This window comes from Akebia trifoliata, chromosome 4 (genome assembly GCF_017979445.1).
Source record: "Akebia trifoliata isolate Shusen 1 chromosome 4, ASM1797944v1, whole genome shotgun sequence".
NCBI lineage: Eukaryota > Viridiplantae > Streptophyta > Magnoliopsida > Ranunculales > Lardizabalaceae > Akebia > Akebia trifoliata.
The window spans coordinates 41,105,956-41,129,045 of NC_141378.1; the positions used below are offsets into that span (position 1 = coordinate 41,105,956).

Below are 23,090 nucleotides of genomic sequence, written 5' to 3' on the forward strand. Positions count from 1 at the left end.
CACGTGCACATGCACACACATAATTGAGTAGAATTTTAGGTGAAAAGCATTCAATATTGTGGGCTTGCAAGAATAGTAAGGGATCATGGTTGACACATACGCACATAATGAGTACAAGTTTTTGGTGAAAAGAATACATTATCTTGTTCTTACAAAAATAGTAAGGGATCATGGTTCACACATATACACATAATGAGTACAAGTTTTTGGTGAAAAGAATACATTATCTTGTTCATACAAAAATAGTAAGGGATCATGGTTCACACACACACACACACACACACAATAAGTGCAATTTTTTGGTGAAAAATATTCAATATCTTGTGTTTGCAAAACTAGCAAGGAATCCTACCATTATTTGAACTTCTAAATCTGACTTTGGCAAAGGAATTTGTTTAGCAGGTAACACTAATGCTTAGATAGAGGCTTTTTACAGGTTTGATCGGTGTTTCGAATCCTTAAGAACACTCTCGTCTCTACTTTTTTGTCAGATGGAGACACTGTTCAGGCCTCTGTTTTCCAAATATTATTGGGACTTTTCTAACCTCAAAGGTTTGAGGCCCTCCATCAAACATACAAATGAGACATGGGGAAAATCACAGATTTTCTAGAGATTAACACTTGTTTCCTAGAGATGAATACAGTTTTCTAAGGATCTATTATCATCAAGAGAATGATGTGTTCATACACGAAAGTAGGTCTGTCAACGTGTTCCGATTGGAACGTATCAGATTTCAGGTCTGTCTTTAGTTATTTGATTTAGTTTAATGAAAAAAAAATAAAACCATCTCATCACTTATCATTGAAGCCTTACAAAATAGATTTTGAGTGTGATTAAAAGAACCATGTTGATTCAATTGTGTCAAGAGCCGCATTTTTTTGTTATTGAAAATGTGTTCATTTCTGCTTCACTATCTCAATCCACATTCTTATTCGTCTTCCTATTGCTCCTTTAGCACTTTCAACCTTCCACGTTCTTCCTAATTGGAGTTACAATCAATCTTTATTGAATGTTCCCAAACCATCTCAATCAACATTCTCTTATTTTATCATCTATTAGAACTATTGGATATTTCAAACACATTCTTTTCTAAATTTTCGGTCTTTCCACTCACCTATGTCAACATTCTCATCCCTACCAACATTTTCATCTCTGCTACGTACAATACCTTAACATGATGCTTCTGGACCACCCAACATTAAACTCAAAAAAGATCAAATGGTCTCATGCCATCTTATAATTCTTTTCTTTTAATTTAATTGCTTAGTGACTAGTACATACCACTTCAGGCATGAATTTTTTCTTCTAATCAAATTGAAACATAGGTGACAAGCCCACCCATAAAACGCTTATGGGGTGATTTTTCCAAAATAAATATAAAAGAAAAGAGCAATTTTCTTCTCTTCACCACTTCACCACTTATAAAAAAAAATTCATCCCATTGAAAGGATGCATAGAAATAAATAATTATAAGAGCAAGAGTTAACTAATAAGATACCAGAGCCTGAATTTGATGTTCAGAATGCATACCGATAGATGGCATCAGCTACACCATCTTCGTCGTTGCTTGCACCTATCACATCGGCAACAGCTTTTGTCTTCTCCGATCCATTACTGAGAGCAACTCCAAGGGAAGCCAGCTCAAGCATCTCCATGTCATTTTCCCCATCTCCAATAGCCATTACCTAATGATGGACGATACATAGGCCATCAAATAAATTATTTTCGTTAATACCAAAAACATAAAAGATGTACATTAATTGTCATCTCTAGAAAATGAGAGGGGATAAGACTACAAGTTGAGTTTTCCATTTTTTTTTTTTTTCGGTTTGGTTAATTATGTAATCTGTATCATGGCAAGCTGAGAATGATACTCTACTGTCAGTTATCCAGATCGCTCGGCCATGATTGATCCACCAGAATTGGGTTCTTGTCTCCTTGGTACTCAAGAAGAACAAACCCTGTTGAAGTAAAGTTATTTCTATAATGTCTGAAATACATTAATACATCTAATTAAAGGGTTTCTTTCATTAGATAACAGGCTAGTATGAGTAGCATACAAAATCCAGAAACATGTATTTGTCTCAGGGTTTGACCATCTAGAGAGAGACGTTATAGTTCACTCTTTGTTTCACAATTTCATCAACAAAGTTTTTGTTCTTTTCTTTTTCCTTTTTTTTTTATTTTTTAAATTTTTTTTATTTGGGTGGGTGAATGTGTGGTGTTTTTTTTTTTTTTTTTTTTTTTTTGGGGGGGGGGGGGGAGGGGGTGATTTAAGTGTGAAGGGTGGTTTTGATCCTACATTTGTGGTATTACCACATAAAGACTTCTCACCAAGGTGGCACCTATTCCAACAAAATTTTGGATATTGAACTATAAACACAAGTACAGAGATTGATCAAGCATGCTACACTTCAGAAAATTACATCCCTAAAATTTAGTTTCTAATAGACCAATCGTAGCTACAGCCCCTTGATCGTAGTCACAAAAAAATGGTGGCAATTTTTTTTAAAGTCGGATTTAAAACACGTTGTGTACTTCTAGCAATAAAACAAGTGAAAAACACATTAAAAAAAAAAATACATTTTTTGTGGCTTGTGGTTAGTTTTTGCAGCCTTATGGTTGTTAGTGATTTGGCTCATTACTCCAACTTGGTGACAATTCCCTTGAACTGAGAGGAAAACACTGATCTTTAGCTAAAATGCATGAAAGAGATGAAAAGGGGGTCTGTAAAATAAAGGCATTAAAAGAAAAAGAAAAACTTTTGGTTTGCACCTCTTTTGCAGTGACCCCAAAATGATCTAGCAGCATTCTTACTCCACTTCCTTTCGAAGTCCCAGAGGGGACAATTTCAAGCATATCTGGCATAGCTTGGACAATGCCCGCACGCCCTTTTGTTGCTTCTGACCAATATGGTCGTAATGTAGTAGTTACCTCCTCAGTTGTGCCAAAAAATAGAAGCTTCTGCAAATCCAAATGATTTGTGTTATCATGAGAATAGATTAGCCAAATAACCACCACAATAGGAGATCATAGTAATTGGGTGTGTGCCCACCAAGTGAGGCCAACTGGCAGGGCATACATTAGCCTTTTGCCCAATCTTATCTACTATAAAATATTTCTTAAAAATTCTTTTATGAAGTAATCAAAAGGGTAAAACAGCCAAACAACAACAATAAAAGATTGTATTGATTGGCTGTTTGCATATGCACCCGATGAGATCAACTGGCAGGGTCAACATTGGCATTTTCGGAAAATATTGTAACTGTTGCACATGAAAACTCTAAGTTGGTAAGACGTGTAGAGTGTTGTTCCCATGTCCTAGGTTCAAACCCCATCAGGAGAAGGGAAAAAAATGGAAAATCAAACACACAGAAGCATCCAAATATATGAGAAAATTTGAGAAATTAAAGCATTCAAAAAACACACAAAAAAAAAAAAAAACAAATTGGTAGGTACATCATCCAAAAATTTGGACTACAGTAAATGCATTAGAAATTAAAACATGAATGCTTGCACTCCCAATTTTTTTGAATACAAGTAAATGCATTAGAAATTAAAATATCCATGCTTGGACTCCCAAATGATCTCAATCAAAAACAAACCAAGAACTTAGTACATGCCTGGTCACTTGCAATCCTGGAAGTTTGTCATGGAACCATCCATTTGAGTGACAAGCTCAGCTCTAAAACTGTCATCATTATTACTTTAATAGCTTTTGCATCTTTTCTAGATTTACTTATTTACAAAACATATATATTAGAGATAAAAGTTACAAAAAAATTTTCATGACGCTGGTGTTAAATTACAGTTAGCTCGATATAATGTCTACTCTCCACAATAACATACCTGTATGTCAGCAGCGGCTACGAGGTGCTCAATTGAAGGCATGACTTCTGCCTGCAGAAAACTCCCAAATCCCAATATCAAACAAACTTCAAATATTGAGAACTAAACAATCCAAGAGTGCAGCCAGGTACCTTTGGCTCGTGATATACAAAATGAAGTGAGTCAACCAATGGGTGGTTGAATAGTGTTAAGCACCGGTCCTGGCTAAATGCAATGAGAGGAACCTTGTGTTCCCAAGAGTACATAAATGCCTGCAAATCAGGATATAGGATTCTGTCAATGACCGGAGTCAATCTCTCATGCAGTTCCAATATATGAATCCAAAATAAACACCACCATTGGTCATATTGCTAACCATGGTGCTTACATGCAATACACAGGAATTTAAATAGAAGATAATGCAACAATGAAACAATACTATGAGATTAAACAAATCTTGAAAATGTTTTAATCTGAATCTATTTCTTTTCTCATTTTTATTTTACAAAACAAACTACTAATATAAATAAATAAATAAATAAATATATATATATATATATATATATATATATATATATATATATATATATATATATATATGTGCACGTCTATGTGTTTAAGGCTTCTCAAAGGCATCATGTATCCAAGAGCATGTGCTGCAAGATCTCCACAAACTATTAAATACATGTTTGATGGGGTCAGATTTCTCTTAGTGGAGGAAAATGATACAGAACAATATTGTCACTTTAAGTTAAAGCAATATTTAGGTCAAAGAATACAAATGCAACAACTCGGAAATCTTGTTTATAGAGAGAGAGAGAGAGACGAGGAATGTACGTTTCTGAATTTCACATCACTGGCGTGCAAGAAGGAAAGATTTCATACCACTCCCACAGGTATGTAAGAAATGCAAATCATTTGAGCACCATAAAGAATAATTCCCTTGCATCCAATTGAAAAAGAAGATTATAGAGAATAGAAGGCAAAGAAGGTGATGTTCTCAAGTAAAGACTCAGAAAGGGAAGATTCTGGCACAGGCCCATCGGGAGTGGATGCTGAAACGTATGAGCAGAACCGTGTGGAAAATAATCTAAATAGGGAAGGTGGTGACATGGCAGTTCAGAAGGGGGTGTCTCCAACGGTCAGTTCTATACTTTTTTGTCAATGGTAATAATTTGAATTATGTTCATGAAATTAGGGACTATAATTAACCAATGAAGTCTTCAACAGGGCACCCAAGAAGGTAATTTTCGTAATTTGGGGCTTGATGAATATAACGATATTTCTGATTGTCCAGAAATTATTCTCAATTCAACCCCTTTGGAGTTGGATAATCCCTTTTTGACTTGGGAATATGATGTTGATCAAAAGGAAAATATAGGGGTGGTTAGCTATTCATGGCTGGTTTCCATTGGGCTCTCCAATTGAAAGTCTGGACTTGAAAGGGATGAAAATATGAAATAAACTTTTCTGTATTGGCACACTTCTCTCACAAGTTTACACTGGTTTTCCTTATAGGAGAGAATATAAGTACAAAATCAGGAATTGATTAGCATAAAATCAGCATTTTCAACAACTTGCTGGCCCAACTAATTTCCTAATGTACAGCATTGACTAATTATTCTATTTACAACAAATACAGCTAACAAAACTTCTAATATTCAGTGATATTACTACCAAATCTTTCCTTTTCAACACTCCCCCTCAAGCTGGTTTGAAGATATCCTCCATAGCCAGCTTGCAAATTAGTCTCTCAAATTGTCTTGTAGGAAGTCCCTTTATAAACACATTTGCAACTTGATCGGTAGTCGGAATGTACGGCATACAAATCAATCCGTTTTCGAGCTTTTCCTTGATATAAAATGTTTGTCTACCTCCACATGCTTTGTTCTGTCATGAAGCATTGGATTATGACGATCAAAATCGTAGATTTATTGTCACAGTACACTTTCATAGGTAACGGATCAGAGGTCTTCAACTCTTCCAATAGTCTCTTAATCCACAACACCTCACAAATTCCATGAGCAACTGATCTAAACTCGGCCTCTGCGCTGCTTCTTGCTACCACATTCTGCTTTTTACTCCGCCAGGTGATAAGGTTGCCTCCAACAAACGTGCATTAACCAGAAGTTGACCGTCTATCAACAGCACTCCTAGCCCAATCCGCATCAGTATAGGCTTCAACTTGCAAATGCCCACGGTTTTTGAATAGTAGACCTCTTCTAGGGGTCCCCTTTACGTATCTGAGAATTCTATAGACTGCATCAAAGTGTTCTTGTCCAGGTGAATGCATGAACTGGCTAACCATGCCGACTGCAAATGCTATATCTGGACGTGTATGTGATAAGTAGATCAGTCTTTCAACAAGCCTCTGATACTGCTCTCTATTCAGAACTTCTTCATCTTTAGAAGGTTGTAGCTTAGGGTTGGGCTCAATGTGTGTCTTGGCTGATTTACATCCTAACAGACCTGTCTCATCAAGTAAATCAAGAAAATATTTACGTTGATTAAAAAATATACTTTCTTTGGATCTAGCAAACTCCATTCCAAGAAAATATTTTAATGCACCCAAATCCTTGATCTTGAAGTCAGCTACAAGTTTTTTTTTTAGTCTCTCCAATTCTTCATTGTCATCACCTGTCAAGATTATATCATCCACATAGACAATTAAGATTGCAACCTTGCCTTCTCTACTGTGTTTGTAGAACATGGTATGGTCAGCTTGGCTCTAACAGTAGCCACAACTCTTCACAACTCTCTCAAATCTCTCAAAGCAAACTCTAGGGGACTGTTTGAGACCATATAAAGACTTTTTTGGTCTACAGACTTTGTTTGGTCCCAACTTTCCCTCAAACCCAGGTGGTAGACTCATAAAGACCTCCTCCTCAAGATTTCCATTTTAAAAAGTATTTTTTACATCTAATTGGTGTAATGGCCAGCTAAAATTTACAACTAAAGATAATAAGATTCTGATTGAGTTTATTTTGGTTACAGGAGCAAAGGTTTCCTGATAATCAATCCCATAGGTCTGGGTGAACCCTTCTACTACTAGTCTTGCCTTGTACCTCTCTATACTGCCATCAACTTTACATTTCACAATAAATACCCACTTACAGCCTACTGTTCTTTTCTCCTTAGATAAATCAACTATCTCCCAAGTACCACTTCTTCTAAGAGCATTCATCTCTTCCATTACTGCTAATTTCCAATTTGGATCATCAAGAGCTTCCTGAATGTTTCTCGAGACAAATAAGTATGAGATTTTTTGGTAAAAGCCCTATGAGTATGAGAAAGTTTTTCATAAGAAAGGTATTTGGCAATGGGATATTTGGTGCAAGTTCGGGTTCCTTTCTTAACAGCTATAGGAATATCAAGGTCTGATGGTTCTTGGTTAGGAGAAGTAACATGAATTCAAGATGAGTTAGGAACAAAACTACCGGTGATATCTGGAGGTCCAATTCCCAAAGGTCGAGATTGATCATTTCCAAGAGGAATAGGCTAATTTTGACTCTTTTGATGAGGTCTTCTTCGAGTATAAACCAGAGGCTCAGTGTTGGGATTTTTTGAACCCGGTTGAAGTGATTCTCCCCTTGTTTCAGATATAGTAATGTTCAGCACTATATGAGTAAGATTCCCTTCATTGTTTTCATTGATTCTATCACATTGTTCCTGACTTTGAATTTCGGGAATAACAATAGGATGAGAAGAATGAGATGAAGTAGCCAAAATCATATTTGGTAAAGGAGTGGGAAATAAACCCCAAATATTTTCTTCTATCACCTCATAAAAATTTTCTTCCATCACCTCATTCTCCCCCTGAAGAGAATTTTTGTGAAAATAGGATTTATTTTCAAAGAAAGAGACATCCATACTCACATAAAATTTTCTTGTTTGGGGATTATAGTACTTATATCCCTTTTTCTTATAAACATATCCTATAAAAACACATTTTTCAGACTGATGATCAAGTTTGGACCGAGTATTATTGGGTATATGAACAAAAGCAATGCAGCCAAAAACCTTGAGAGGTAAATCTGAGTACATCCTTGATAAGGGAATTTTTTTTTGGAAACATTCTAATGGCATGCTATATTTTAAAACACGTGTAGGCATTCTGTCAATCAGATAAGAGGCTGTTAAAATAGTTTCCCCCTAAAGATATTTTGGAACATTCATTGAAAACATTAAAGCACGAGCCACTTCAAGTAAATGCTTATTTTTTCTTTCAGCAATTACATTTTGTTGAGGGGTATCCACACAAGTAGACTGATGATGTATCCCCTTTTCCTTAAAAAAACTTCCCAAAAGTTCATTAAAATACTCGGTTCCATTCTCGATGTGAAGAATACTAATTTTTGTTTGAAACTGAGTTGCAACCATCGTGTAAAATTCCTTTAAAAAAAATTTCACCTCAGACTAAAAAGTGCTAAAAAGATTAGAAAGGCAGGTCATATGATCCGAGGCTCCAGAATCGATGATCCATGGAGTAGAATTTGAACAACAAGAAAGGGCATTAGGTACACTACTTGTTTGTGCAAGAGAAACATTAGGAATACCAGATGAAGAATTAGATTTCAACAGCTTCAAAAGGTGATCATCCATCTGCTTCTTGCTAAAGGGAATTGTCTCAGCTTCATTGGAGGTGGGAACTGCACGGCTGTTTCTATTACCAAGCTTGTTGTTCTTCCAATTCGCTAGTTTTCCGTAGATTTTCCGATAGGTCTCTCTAGTATGGCGCAGTTTGTTGCAGTAGTCGCACCAGACCTGTGGCTTCTCTTCAGGTTTTCGCTGAAAATTGGCTACTTTATTAGCAGTAGCCTTGACAACAACAATGGCATAACTCTCAACAAGCCTACTAGTAGTCTTCTTCTCTAACATTACATGTCTGCGACTCTCTTCTCTTCGAACCTCAGCAAACACCTCACCAATTGGAGGAAGTAGAGTCCTGCCAATGATTCGTCCCCATACTGCATCAAATTCTACGTTGAGCCCAGCAAGGAATTTGTAAATGCGATGAGCCTCCACGGTCTATTTGTTGTAATTGGCATCTTCAGTGGATTTCCATTCATAATCATTGAACAGATCCAAGTCTTGCCAAAGGCGCTTCAATGAATTGAAATACTTGGTGACCGAGTCTTCCCCCTGCCGAATCTCGCCAAGTTTCAGAGTCAATTCGTAGACCTGAGACTGATTTCCCAAATCAGAGTACATCTGATTCATATTGTCCCAGAATTCTTTGGTTGAAGCTAATATCCTTGTCCATGGAGTTCACGAGCCAAGTCATCACCATTGAATTTTCTGCATCCCAGGTCGCAAACGTTGGGTCCTCCAGTGCTGGTGCCTTTTTGTCTCCCGTCAGGTACCCGATCTTTCCCCGTCCTTTGATGTACATTCGAACGGACTAGGACCTTCGTAAATACTTTTCACCATTAAGACGAATAGTGGTGATCTAAACAGAGTTGGTTGGCTAGGTTGTGAGAGACGGGATTGACTCGGAGGAAACGTCAGACATGGCTGATCAACAAAGAAATTATGCAGAAAAATATATATATATATATATATATATATATATATATATAGTTTTAGGAAGGCTTTGATACCATTTGAACTTGAAAGGACGAAAATATGGAATAAACTTTTCTGTATTGGAACACTTCTCTCACAAGTTTACATTGGTTCTCCTTATAGGAGAGAATATAAGCACAAAATCAGGAAATTGATTAGCAGAAAATCAGCATTTTCAACAGCTAATTGGCCCAACTAATTTCCTAATTTACAGCATTGACTAATTATTCTATTTACAACAAATACAACTAACAAAACTCCTAATATTCATTGATATTACTACCAAATCTTTCCTTTTCAACAGAAAGCAATATATTATTTTGAAAGTGTCGAAGCAAACAAGGGAAATATTGAAATAAATGAACACAATTTATCAAAATCAAAGATGTTTCTCTAGAAGCTGATTTGGGAGCCATCTCATTGAGAAGTTTCAAATTTGAATGCAAGAAATGGAGGAAAATCCAAGAGCAAGGTTGTAGGGATATAGAAGAAGTGAATAAAAGGGATGTTGCAGCTGATTATGACGTAGTAGCAAGGTAAAAGAACAAAGATCAAGGAGAAGGTCTTGGTTACACATGGGCACTCCAATTGGCATAAAAGCTAGATTGGCATCAAGAAAATGAGCTGCACATAAAAGACCGATTTGTATGGGAGGTGATTATTCGGAAGGAAAGATTCTTTTAAACTAGAGTTGTTCATTCTCGAAAAGGAAATTAGGTTCACATCTGTCTCAAAGAATTGGTATTCAATAGTCCAAATTATAAAATATCAAATTAGATTTCCGATATGTAATTGTAGGATATTTATTACAAAATAATGCAATTAGAAGTAGGAAAGTCAATGTGTCAAGGTTCACGGAAATTTTAAATTGGTTTGTTTTTCAAGACTTCGTAGTTCTACTAAAAACTGGGCTGCTTTAGTTCTATTCTAGGGGAGATGCATAGGAAACCAGTGAGCACACATACTTTAGTAGAATTGGGGTATCAAAAGTGAAAGAAACCCTGACAAAGATGAAGACAGGTAGGGTTTTAGAACCAAATTATCTTCCAATAGAAGCGTGGAAATGCATGGGAAGTATTATATTTTCTGGACTAAGTCACTGGGTACATATGGATAGAAAAATGTTTTTTAATGTAATCTATCATTTTTCTTACCTTTACAGAAAAAATTAAATGCAACAAAATATTCATGCGTATAGATATATCTATGATGAGGTCATATAGGTTGTTCACCTAGTTGAGGAGAATCATACAGTCAAATCTAGTCGCTTAATATAGGCCATTTTTGTATGATTGTGTGTTTGTCAAAGAAGAGTACAGAGGCCTTTAGTTTGGTTTTGATTGATAGCTAGTTTGATCGAAATCATGCAATTCAAATGTGTTTTGAGTAAGTTATGGCCAAAATATAAAGGGATGGAACTTTATATTTTTGGTTACATCATAAAGTTCACTAGATAATGATAAGAGAAATAAAAATATAAGAAGAAAGCTCCAGAATTCTTAGCAGCATATACTCAAGTGGGAGCACACGACATGAGTAACTTAATAAGAATGGATATGTAATCTTCGAGCATATTCTTCAAATACTATTGATTGCTTCATATATAGTATGAGACCATGGATGATATGTACATGGAATGGAGTTAATTTGAATATAAAGTGGGCCTATTTCTTGGATTTGTTTGGTATCTTGACTTGTTACCCAAATTCGATTAGAGATCTGCTTGATTCCTGGATGCATTTGGAAGCTTCAGTCAGAATGACGAAGAGAATATTATTGTCTATCATCCTGTTTGCCATATGTTGGGGTTATCTGGAAAGAGAGGAATAGGCACATCTTTGAGGATAAGAAACTTCCCCTGCACGATGTGACTATAATTATGGGTTTTTTGTTTGATTGGTGTTAAGTATTTACTGAATTCATGAGGGTTTTCTTTGAGGATTTCATGGGCAGATAGGAGTAGGTGCGTAAGTCTGGAGTCCCACTTGTGTTGCTGTAATCTGTTGGTCATCTCAACCACATTTAATAAATATTTGCATTTGCTTATAAGGAAAAAAACTGCTATAAAGGTGAAAACTGAGTTGAAATGGAGATATGCTACCATCATGCCATGGTACAATGAATTTCGGAAATAAACAGACAATTATTTGCAACTTGAAAGCTACAAGAACCATTTTATACCCAGGATCAGTGTATTACCTCTCTGCAAACATTTGAGTCTAAATTTCTTCTAAAAATTTCCCGGCCTTGTCTACCATAAACAAGCAATCCCTGGAACTCAAGTACAGAGTTGACAATAAGAGAGCATACTTTAAATAGAACTGACACTAAAATGAGAGAGTAAACAAACACCTCAAGAGGGAAAAGATGAAAACAAATTGAGCATTTCAAGCATGTGAAATCAGCAAGACATTTTTCTTTGCCTTCCTTATGGTTGGGGCATGCACAATTTTCAGTCGTTAAAATAAATATTTCACTGTAGTTGATTGGTAATGACTTCCTTATCTCAAGTATTCATTTTGAATTTAAGAGGGGAAATTGAGGATGATGAATTAAAAATCTTAGACCTAAGGACCAAATGTTCTATATTTTACACAATGCATTAAACATTACGATTTATGCTATACAATACAAATGTCATCTTTTTGGAAATAATATCTCCCATCTGCATTTGAGTTAGAACCTTATAAAATCTAGTCTTCGGTTTTTTTCGTTTAGCTTTATGTATACATTTCATATTTTCCATATATTTGAATGTCTTTTTGGGTATAGTATCTAATAGACATATTTTATTGAATTCACCAATGATAAAAACCCTAACGTTATCTAGACAGAAATAAGGCATATTGAATTTTATTGTTCTCTAAGCCCAGTTGTTAAAAACCACCGCTCATAAATGAGTTTTTTTTTTGTCCTAGTTAAGTAGTGTTCATAAATCTCAAAGCTCTCACATATCATGTAGTAGAATTATCTCAACTTCTTAGACTCAATTCAAATGATTTTTAATAGACAACTGAAATTGTTTAAGTATTAATAGGGTCATCATTTTGTTAACCAAATGCCTTGATTTGTGTATACACAATGCCTTTACTAATTTCATTACAAGTTTATACTAATAATGCTCCTCTACTATGCTGTGAAAAATCTCATCTCCTCCACTTCTGAGAGTGCTAGGTAGTTTGGTTGGAGCTCTCTCCCCATGACATCCTACATCACATCAGCATTTTACTTGTGTTGCCTTCTATTAGTATATCGGGAGTCACGAATTTGCATCAAGTAGTATTAGAGTGCATTTCGATCCTAGAACAACCACTAAAATGGTTTCACTGCTAGAGCGCATCATGTGCTTGCGATGGATACATTAATGTAGTTGATCATTGTCAAAAGCGATCACTATCTCCAACAATATTGGTGACAAAATATTTTCATTCCATTTTTAGGTCAAAAACTTCATCTATGTCATGATGTTTGCACCGTCTCAATGCAAGATCTTATTCCCACCCTTATTGGAATGGTAGAACCATGTTTCCACATCTATCACCATTGTTGACACCTGCTCCCAAGAGCAACCAACTATGGCTTGGGCATTGACAGAAAAGATATACAAAACACACAAGGAAGGAACCACGATTTCAAACAGCAATTGGACATCCCACTTGCCAAAGAAAAAATAATAATAAACTCAACAATGATCAACTAGTGTTCTTGGGCATTAAATTCTACTATATATATTGAAGGGTATTTGAAGGGGGGGGGGGGGGAACCGTTAAATCCCCACCACAATTTCACCTTCCTCCAACAATCAAAAAATATTTTTTTTCATTAAAAATTGAGAAAATAATCATAAGGAAAAAAAAAAAAACTACTTAGCAAAGTCAATAAAGAAAATTTTCAAGGTCATTATTTCCATCAAAGTGCTCATCATTGTTCAACATTTATTGCCGTCCTTAACCCCTTTATTGATGGTTTGATGGTAAGGATCAATCGAACTACAGGGCCATGCACATCTACAGGTTTAAGACAAAATTCCTTTGAGACTTACCTTTAAAACAAATCAAGCCTATGATACTTGTTAGAATGTATATTATTGTAAAAAGGGTATATTGGTCTTTTGACCAAATTTAATATAAAAAGGGAGAGAGGAGGCCTTTCTCCATAATCTCTTATCCTCTATTTTTCTTCTTCTTTCCTCTTCTCCATTAAGCTAGATTTCTATATGGTATAAGAGCACTAATCTACAATAGAGATCTAGGATTCTTCTTTTCTTATTCTTCCTTCATTCCTTCAATTTCTTTTCTTTTCTCTTGGTTTTGATCTTGGTGTGAATAAAATCCTGTGTTCTAGGATTTATTGGTGATTGTTTCAAACCTAGATATATATATAAGGTTTGGTTGAAGGTTTGTTAGTGTTGGCTTAAAGTTTCAACGTGATTGGAGCTAGATCAAAGTTAGATGCCGAAACCCTAACTTTTGGGTTTTAAATTTTCTTCACAACCACGCGCATCAAGACATTCCTACCCAAACCACACCACTTATAGGGTATTCCCTATCATCCTCCACATTTATTTTGTTCGTTTAGTGCTTCGATAAGTTTTTGAATTTTTTTCGAGTTTCGGCTTCGATGAATTTTGATTTGTGAGTTGAGTTATTTCTTATGGCATCCACTACTTCTAGTGAGGGTAAAACAGTCATGGGATGGTGTTGGTGCCTATGTGACAGGAGATAAAATGAATGGCACCAATTATCTTCATTGGTCATCCTCCATGATGATTGTGTTAACCGTGAAGAAGAAATTGAAACATATCACCTCGAATCCTCTAACCACAGTAAATCTTATGAAGACTGGGTGAGTAAAGATGCTTTGGTTATGAGTTGGCCTTTGGCTAGTATGGAGCCAGTGATCAATGCCAACATGGTATTGTTGTCTTCAGCCAAGGCTATCTGGGCTTCTATAAAAGAGATGTATTCTAATGAATTGAATGTCTCCAGAATTTATGAGATATGGGAATCTATCTTTACCCTAAAGTAGAATGGGAAGCATGTTAGTGAGTGTTACAACATTCTTCGGGGATTCTAGGAAGAGTTAGCTAAGTATCAACCTCTCACCACCAATTTAGAAGTACAAAAAAAAAAAAAAAACAACGTGAAGAATTTTATACTACAAAATTTCTGTTTGGGTTGGATGCTGAATTTGAACCTATGAAGGGTCAAATATTGGCTAGCAAAACTTTACCTGCAACTGCAAATGCCTTTTCTCAAGTTGTACAAGCTACACCTACCTCATTTGTGGCTTCGGGTTCTTCATCTCCAACTAGTAAAGATTCCTTCGCTTTCACCACAAGCAACCCCCACGGTGGTGGTAAAGGACGTGGTAATCCTAGTGGTCGTGGTAGTGGCCATAGAGGTCGTGGTGGTCATAATGGTGGTAGAGACACTAACAGTAATATGAAGTACACATAGTGTGGTTTTAGTGGTCATACTGAGGATTTTTGCTGGGACAAATGGGGTAAGCCTGCTTGGGCCAATCAAGCCACTGAAGAGTCTTAGTAGACTAGAGAGTCTACTATTATGTCTGTGCCGGTTCAACATGGAGTATCCATTGGTTCACAATCTCAGGGAGATCTAATTGCCCGAATGGCTTAGCTTCTTCAGAGTTTTTCTGCGATATCTAGTACATCCAATACAGCCACACTTGTCAACACAGGTAATTCTGCTCTTGTGGTTGCCCAGTCACCATCTACCTGGGTGATTGACTTAGGAGCTAGTGCTCATATGTCTGATATAAATTCTCTTTTTTCTCAGTTTCGTTCTTCTAAGTCTATTTCCTAGCTGATGGCTCTGCTAGACTGTTTCTAGAGTGGGAACCATCCATCCCACTCCATCCATATCACTGTTACTTAGCTTATATGTACCTAATTTTCCTTTTAATTTGTTATCTGTGAGTCAGCTTACCAAATCCCTTAATTGTTCTATGACATTCCTTCCATCTTTGTGTGTTATCCAGGACCTTGAGATGAAGAGGACGATTGGTTTGGAGGCATGAAACTAATGGTCTATTTCCTATATATGGGAAATGTTGAATCGGCATTGAGCACATCTGTCTCCCCACTACAATGGCATTATCGTTTGGGTCATCCATCTTTAGTTAAGTTGCATCAATTGTTTCCTAATTTTAAGAAGTTATCAAGTCTTAAATGTGAGGCTTGTCAATTGGGCAAGCATCACCGTAGTTCTTTTCCTTCGAGAGTTGAGAGTCGTCGATTGAATAAATTTGATGTAGCCCATTTGGACATTTGGGGACGTTCAAGAATAAAAAGTATTTCTAGTTTCTCTTACTTTCTCATCTTTGTGGATGAATACTCTTGCATGATGTGGTTATTTTTATTAAAGGACAAATATGAATTTCATCATATTCTTATTACATTTTACAATGAAATTCAAGTTCAAGTTGATGCACCAATAAAAAAAATTCGTTCTGACAGAGCCCTTGAATGTATGCAGACTTCAGTTCAAAATTTTTGTTCAACCCATGGCATTATTCATCAAACCTCGTGTGCTCATACATCCCAACAAAATGGGATGGCTGAGCGCAAGCATCGTCATTTATTGGACGTTGCTCACACACTTATGTTTAACATGGATGTGCCCAAAACTTATTTGTCTAATGCTATTCTCACTGTTTGTTTTCTAATTAACCGTATGCCATCTACTATTCTTGGGGGTCAGACACCATTTTATATGTTATATCCTTCTGATCAACCCTTTCATCTTCAACCACGTTTGTTTGGTTGTGTGTCCTTTGTTTACAATTTGGAACAAAATCAAGATAAGTTGGCTCCTCGGGCTATCAAGTGTGTATTTGTGGGTTATTCTCAAACTTAGAAGGGGTATCGGTGCTATAGTTCAGAACACCGTCGGTTCTATGTGAGTGCGGATGTCACTTTCTTTGAGTCAACACCTTTCTTTTCTGAAAGGGGAAAATTCTTTGAGTCAGATTTGATCTCTTTGAGTCAGGGGGAGTTTCTTCAATTTACCCTTATTCTAGTTATTCCTTCATCGATAGATGATGTTTCGGCTCTACTACAGGTTTATCGACAAAACAATATGAGAAAAGCAACACCAGGGATACCAAGTCCACATCCAACGTCTTCTAGTCTTGAGGCTCCGACACCATCTAATTTAAACCAACCAATTACTCACAGAAAAGGTACTCGAGAATGCACTAAACATCCTATAAGTAATGTTGTGTTTCTTAATCGTCTCTCATCCTCAATGAAGTCTTTTTCCTTGTCATTGTCCTTTGTTTCTATTCCTCCATCTTATACAAATGCATTAGCTTCACCTAGTTGGAAGTTGGCTATGGGTGATGAGGTGAGAGCATTATAGGACAGTCAGACATGGGAGCTTGCATCTCTACCTCCTGGTAAGGGAATCGTGGCCTGTAGATGGGTCTATGCCATCAAATATCTCCTAGATGGGTCAATTGAAAAGTTAAAGGCAAGATTAGTAGTTAAAGGCTACACTCAGACTTATGGAGTTGATTACGTGGAGACTTTTTCCCCAGTAGCTCGCCTCAACTCTGTGAGGATAATATCATATGTGGCTATATGTTGTGATTGACATTTTTATCAATTAGATATCAAAAATGCATTTCTTCATAGAGATCTGCAAGAAGAAGTTTATATGGACCAACTCCCAAGATATGTAGTTCTTGAGAAGTTAGAATTGGTATGCAAACTGAAGAAGTCCATTTATAAACTGAAGAAATCTCCTAGAGATTGGTTTGACAAGTTCAACTCCGTGGTGTGGGATTATAGTTTTCAGAAATCATCTTTTGATTACTCAGTCTTCATTCAAAAGACGGTATGTGGGACTATAGTTGCATATGTTGATGACATAATCATTTCTAATAGTAACTTTGCAGGGATAGTTGAGTTGAAAACTTATCTTGCTAAGTATTTTCATACTAAGGATTGGGGGGTACTTCGGTATTTCTTGGGTATTGAGGTGGCCAGATCTAAATCTGGGATTAATCTCTCTCAAAGAAAATATGTGTTGGATTTGTTGTTTGAGACTGGTATGCTTGGTTCTAGGACTGTGGAGACTCCTATGGACAGTTCGGTCAAACTTGATGGTGAACAGAGAGAGCTATTTGATGACCTTGGAAGATATAGATGCTTAGTTGGTAAGATCATTCATCTCACAGTGCTAGACAAGATATTACCTTTGCAGTAAGTGTTGTGAGCCAGTTTATGCGCCAGCCACACTGGGACGTATTGATCAGGATTCTAAAATATCTTAGGAATGCACCAAGCACTGGACTATTGTACAAACCATCTAAAGAATTGACAGTTACAAATTTTTCGGATGCAGATTAGGTTGGTAGTCGTACTGACAGGAGATCTACCTCAGGGTATTGTACCTTTGTAAGAGGTAATTTGGTTACTTAGGAGTAAGAAACAGACTGTAGTAGCTCGTTCTAGTGTTGAAGCCAAGTATAGAGCTATGGCTCATACTACAGCTGAGATGATATGGGTTAAGTCATTGCTTCAAGAGATGGGGTTTTCTATGCCTACACTTATGCATATCTTATGTGATAACCAAGTTGCTATCTTCATCTCCAATAATCCAACGTTTCATGAGAAGACTAAGCATATTGAAGTGGATTGTCATTTCATTAGAGACTTGGTTATGAGTAATCAAATTTCTACTCCGTACTTAACGTCGGATAGTCAGATTGGTGATATCTTACCGATCAAAAAAGAAAAAGATTGGTGATATCTTCACCAAGGCTTTGTCTAAGGGTTATTTTCTAAATTTTGTATCAAGCTAAGTATATTTGATTTGTATGCTCCAGCTAGATGGGGCGTGTTAGAATTTATATTATTGTAAAAAGGGCATATTGGTCTTTTGACCAAATTTAATATAAATAGGAAGAGAGGAGGCCTATCTCCATAATCTCTTCTCCTCTATTTTTCTTCTTCTTCTTGCCTCTTCTCCATTAACCTAGATTTCTACAATACCAAATGGTATTTTATGCCTAGTGGAGCCCAACCTTATTTGACCCTTCTTGACTAAGAATGCACATATATACCATGTTGTGTAGGATGTTGACATCAATGTTCAATGCACGTTGATGGATTGAAGACCAATAGACATCCACTTTGAACAAACTAGAATCCAAGTTCAATAATCCCAACTCATCAAGAAGGCCCGAACACACCTTGCAATGGAGGGTGTATGTGTATGAACATTATGTCACTGGTAAGGTGTCTACATTATGGACAGTGAGGCGCACAGTCTAAATAGAGAAAATGATATATTGAGAGGTAATGATGTAAACCAAGGAGGTTTCAGTCGGAGAAAATGAGGGTGAGATGGTGAGTATTGTAGGAAATTAAGGTTGGGGTTTGTTTTTTCGTATTTCCATGTTTGTTCATGGGTATTTTTGTAATTTATTGAACTCTTTTTAGGATTCAAGGTTAGAATTTGGTGAAGCAACCTAAGGTTTAAGGGGTACAGCTTTGTTGTAAAATCACTCTTGAAGAGAAAGATTTAGAGCTTTTAGATTAGAATAAAAACAAGAGATTTGGGAGAGCTTGCCTACTCCCTTTGAGAGAGTGTTCCCTCTTGAACATGAATAAAAGGCTTGAGAAAACTTACCTAATCCATTTGAGAGAGTGTTAGGAAATTGGGATGGAGCTTGCTCCCCATCCCATCCTCCATTTTCACCAGAGTTGAGATACTTGTATTTGTGGATTGGAGAAACCCAAGTTGCATTTCACGAACTCACAATAGTAAACCACCAATGATCTAGAGAAAATATTCTCGAAACAAGCCTATGTCCATTAAAAATACTTCAAAAACATATGGATGAAAACTGAACAGCATAACGAGAAAGTCCAGATACAGAAGCCCTATTTTGTAGTGAGCACACCACAGTTTCCTACACTATTAGCTCAAATTAGCTCATATGTTAAAAGATGAAGATAACAGTGAAGCAACAGTCCAACAAATAAACCTGTAAGAAGACCCCAGGTGAAAATTCTGAAGCAATGCCATCTTTTCCAGCTAAATCTACCATCTTCAGAGCACTAATGACAGCAGGGCGAGCCTGTTTTCAAAGTCTTGCATAAGTGATTATATTAGCATTTTTATTGAACAAATAAAACTATCAAATATAGAAAGTAAAATCATCAGTAACCCCCACCCAAAAAGAAAAGAAAAATATAAGCAATAATATAACACAATATATTTTCAGTTGGCCAAGAGGTCATAGATCTATATATTTTCTCTCACCTTTCCCGTGGCTATCACCACCTTTACTCCCCTTGACATGGCCTCTCTCAGAGCTCCTGCTGTTGTTGAAGTAATTTGACTTTTGCTGTTCAACAGCGTACCTATATTTAGGTAAGAAAACATGTATAAGATAATGAAAAAACTCAACAACAAAAAAAAAAGAATATATATATATTCTATCGAAGCTCACCATCCATATCACAGAATATATAGCTGAATTTTGGTTTATAAAATCGTAGAGTGCCTGCTTGTTTTCTGTCTTCTAATAGCGCACCTGTAAAATTTTCAAACTGCCAGTTTCTTTATAACATCTTACACCTCCTAAGTATTCAAGAAAAGGTGAAGTGAAGGTAAAGACAATTTTAAAACATATATACAATGAAGATACCATCTGAAGCTTTTGTGTGAGGATATCCATTTGTTGTATCATCATATGCATATTGAATTAATCCTTTTCCCTTCCATCCAAGACTCTTTAGAAGAAGTTCCTCCTCTTTCTCCATCTCGACTTCTGCTTCATCACTAATCTCATGATCAAATCCCAAAAGATGTAACAACCCATGAATCTGAAAGAGGACACTTCAATTATGATTATTTATTTACATGCAAACAGTTCAGCAATAACAAAAGTTTCTTGAGCTACAAAATAGTAATTAACTCCCAAGTTTTCAGCTTTCCTGTAAGATTTTGTCCTTGTTTTATTTCTACTTTCCTTAAAGAAAACTTCTAATTAAATTGTTACCCTTTTAGGGTCCTCTATGCATTCCCAGCATTTTTATTATTTGATATTTCTTAGTTCCTTATTATTAGGATTGGCATTTAAGATATGTCAAACAAAACAAGCAATAGGACTACAAAAACCTCAAGCAACTAAAGAAGAATAGGATGAGAGAGAGAGAGAGAGTAACACTTGTTGTGCATGCATAGATGAAATCAACATGTGGTTTGGTAATTGATTATTATAGTTCGATATGATATTTAATGATGTAACATGAGAATAACACTTAGTACGTACAATTACACAGTCCTAACCCTAACTTGATTTTTTCCCGATGTTACCGAATTTTTTGATTTTTCCTCTTTCTGACTTAGTGAACATGATTGGTGCAGAATAATCAAGGAATTCAAGGGGGTAGGACTTTCCCTTTAGATGGGATCTTCTCTACAATAAGAAAGAATAACTTTATTTCATAGCTTCTTCTTTCCCTTTTCTTTGCATTTGGTAGGTCTTCTCAACATCCTTTCATTTGATGGATTAATAAAATCATCTATCTAGCAAAAGAAAAAGAAAAAAGGTAGAGACTGAAAAAATAAAATACAGCATTACAAATGGCAGATATTGTATCATAGATTTATGCAAATGTAAGGGAACTGCAAATACTCTTCAAACAAACAGTCTGAATAGAAATGATAGTACATATAGTATTGAACCAACCATGAGGATACGAATCTCATCAAGAAGTGTATGCCCTCTCTCCTCTGCTTGTCTTGCAGCTGTCTCAACAGAAATGACTATGTCACCCAACATAAGCTGCAAAAGTAATGGAACCATGTCAAGGGTCGACAAACAAAAAGAAACAACCATCACAAAATGTGTTTTAATTATCAGATTAAGTCCTTACAATTGGAAGCTTAAGATCGGGAATGTGTTGTGACATGGAGAGAACATCAGTAGCATGATCTTCATCCCTCCAATCTTTATTAAGTTTCCGAATAAAATAATCGTTACAAAGAAGTACAGATAACTCAACACTTTCGAATCCCCCAACATCATCAATGGAAGTGTCTCTTGTTTTATACTGTGAATCTTTTAGACCGTCAAATGCAAGCTTCATTGCCATTGGAACATTTAGACGGAGCATTTCCGCAATACTCTGAACAAGGACACAAACTGAAAATGTCAATAAATTGGGAAACATAGCATATCACATGAACAAATTGAAAACACGATATTCCTCCTTTTATTCAACAAATCAGACTAAACAAAACAACTCATCATTGCACTTCTAGTATGGTAAAAGGTCCAAATAAAATATCAGAACTTCAAAGTTGATCCAAACTCCTGGTCATGGAAAAGCAATTTTATTGTCATTCATACTAATAATGGTGATTAACCAAAACATGCACTGAAAAATGAAAAAAACTAAAATGGTTCACTGTTCATTTTAATTCCAAAAACAGTAATTTACTGTTTTCGGAATTAAAACATTTTCGTTAAAGCAGGGAAAAAATTCACTGCTTTATAAAACAGAACATTTGTTAATTGTTTTACTGAAATTAAAAATGGGGAAAGTATTTACTGTTTTATAGGATAGGGAAAAAAATTCCACTTGAACAAAAAAAAAATAATTCCGAAATAATTTACTGTTTTTGGAATTAAAATGAATATTGTACTGTTTTCAGAATTTTTCAATTTTCTCTACTAATAATCATAATGAAAAAGGAGCTAAAATCTCACATTTTTTTTTTCTCAATTTAAATACCACATTCGGAACTCACTGAATCACACAAATCACCCTCGAAATAAATATTCTTTCAACAAAACTCATCAAATGGATACCAAATCTATCTGAAAAACCTTTGGTTTCAAAATTACAAACATGTTCATTTAACCACATTCGGACCCCATTGAATCACAAAAATTTCCCTCAGAAATAAATGTCCTCTTTATCAACTAAATTCGAATCAAATGCATCTTTTTCTCCATTCTTTTAAACTAAACCATCTTATTCAGTCTAGAAATAAAACCAATCTAAAAAACATTTGGAGAACGGAAAACCCTAAAACATCAAGAATTACACTTATGAAGATAACCATTCAAATTCAAAATTAAATATTTCAAAAACACAAATAACTATTCTCCATCACGCATTCATTCTCACAGAAGAAGAAAAAAAAACAGACATACAATTAATAGAAACCAAGTTGTATTCATCTTCAGATACCCAAAAAAAAAAAAAAATTCTTTTTTTTACCAAAATTTCAGGGTCATCGGGCAATTCTTCTTCGATACAAATTCTCACATCGAGCTCCAACTCTTTCTCCTTCTTCTTCGCTGACCGACGCCTTATCTTTCGAAATCCTCTCGCTGTAGCAAAAATCTCTCCTCTGAAAGCTCTTGGACTTGAGCATCTTCGATCTTCTCTCCACGAAATGTGAAAATGTCGACCAAAAATCGAAGAACTCGAAGAGGCGGAGATTACGAGACGAGACTCAATAGGGGAGAGAGAAAAGAGAACCGTTGGAGATTTGAAAAGAAGAGGAAATGCGCGGGAGATGATTCGTGCCATGGGGCCGGAGAAGGGGTGGAACTCCGGTGATGGATTCACCGGAAACTGTTACACCGGGAGAATTTGGCGGGAAAGATATTACGGCGGAGAGGAGAAGAAAAGCATTCA

At 36.0% G+C, this 23,090-nt stretch overlaps 1 protein-coding gene across 2 annotated transcripts; it reads right to left on the minus strand.

Annotated features, from left to right (window-relative positions):
- Window positions 1-1,212: 1,212 nt before the first annotated feature.
- LOC147404995 (haloacid dehalogenase-like hydrolase family protein) lies at window positions 1,213-23,089 on the minus strand. Of its 2 annotated transcripts, none has more exons than XM_086441118.1 (12): window positions 22,668-23,089; window positions 21,315-21,566; window positions 21,128-21,223; window positions 20,081-20,258; window positions 19,883-19,966; window positions 19,693-19,793; window positions 19,415-19,507; window positions 11,594-11,665; window positions 3,982-4,101; window positions 3,851-3,901; window positions 2,777-2,965; window positions 1,213-1,686 (listed from the first exon to the last, which is right to left on the minus strand). In XM_086441118.1, the coding sequence occupies exons 1-12, from the start codon at window positions 22,980-22,982 to the stop codon at window positions 1,519-1,521; spliced, it is 1,719 nt and encodes a 572-aa protein (XP_086297244.1). In that variant the 5' UTR covers window positions 22,983-23,089; the 3' UTR covers window positions 1,213-1,518. The 2 variants fall into 2 exon arrangements, 1 of the variants encoding a protein (XP_086297244.1); XR_015178032.1 differs by lacking the exon at window positions 1,213-1,686 and adding an exon at window positions 3,625-3,692 and having other exon boundaries at window positions 2,858-2,965.
- Window position 23,090: the final 1 nt, after the last annotated feature.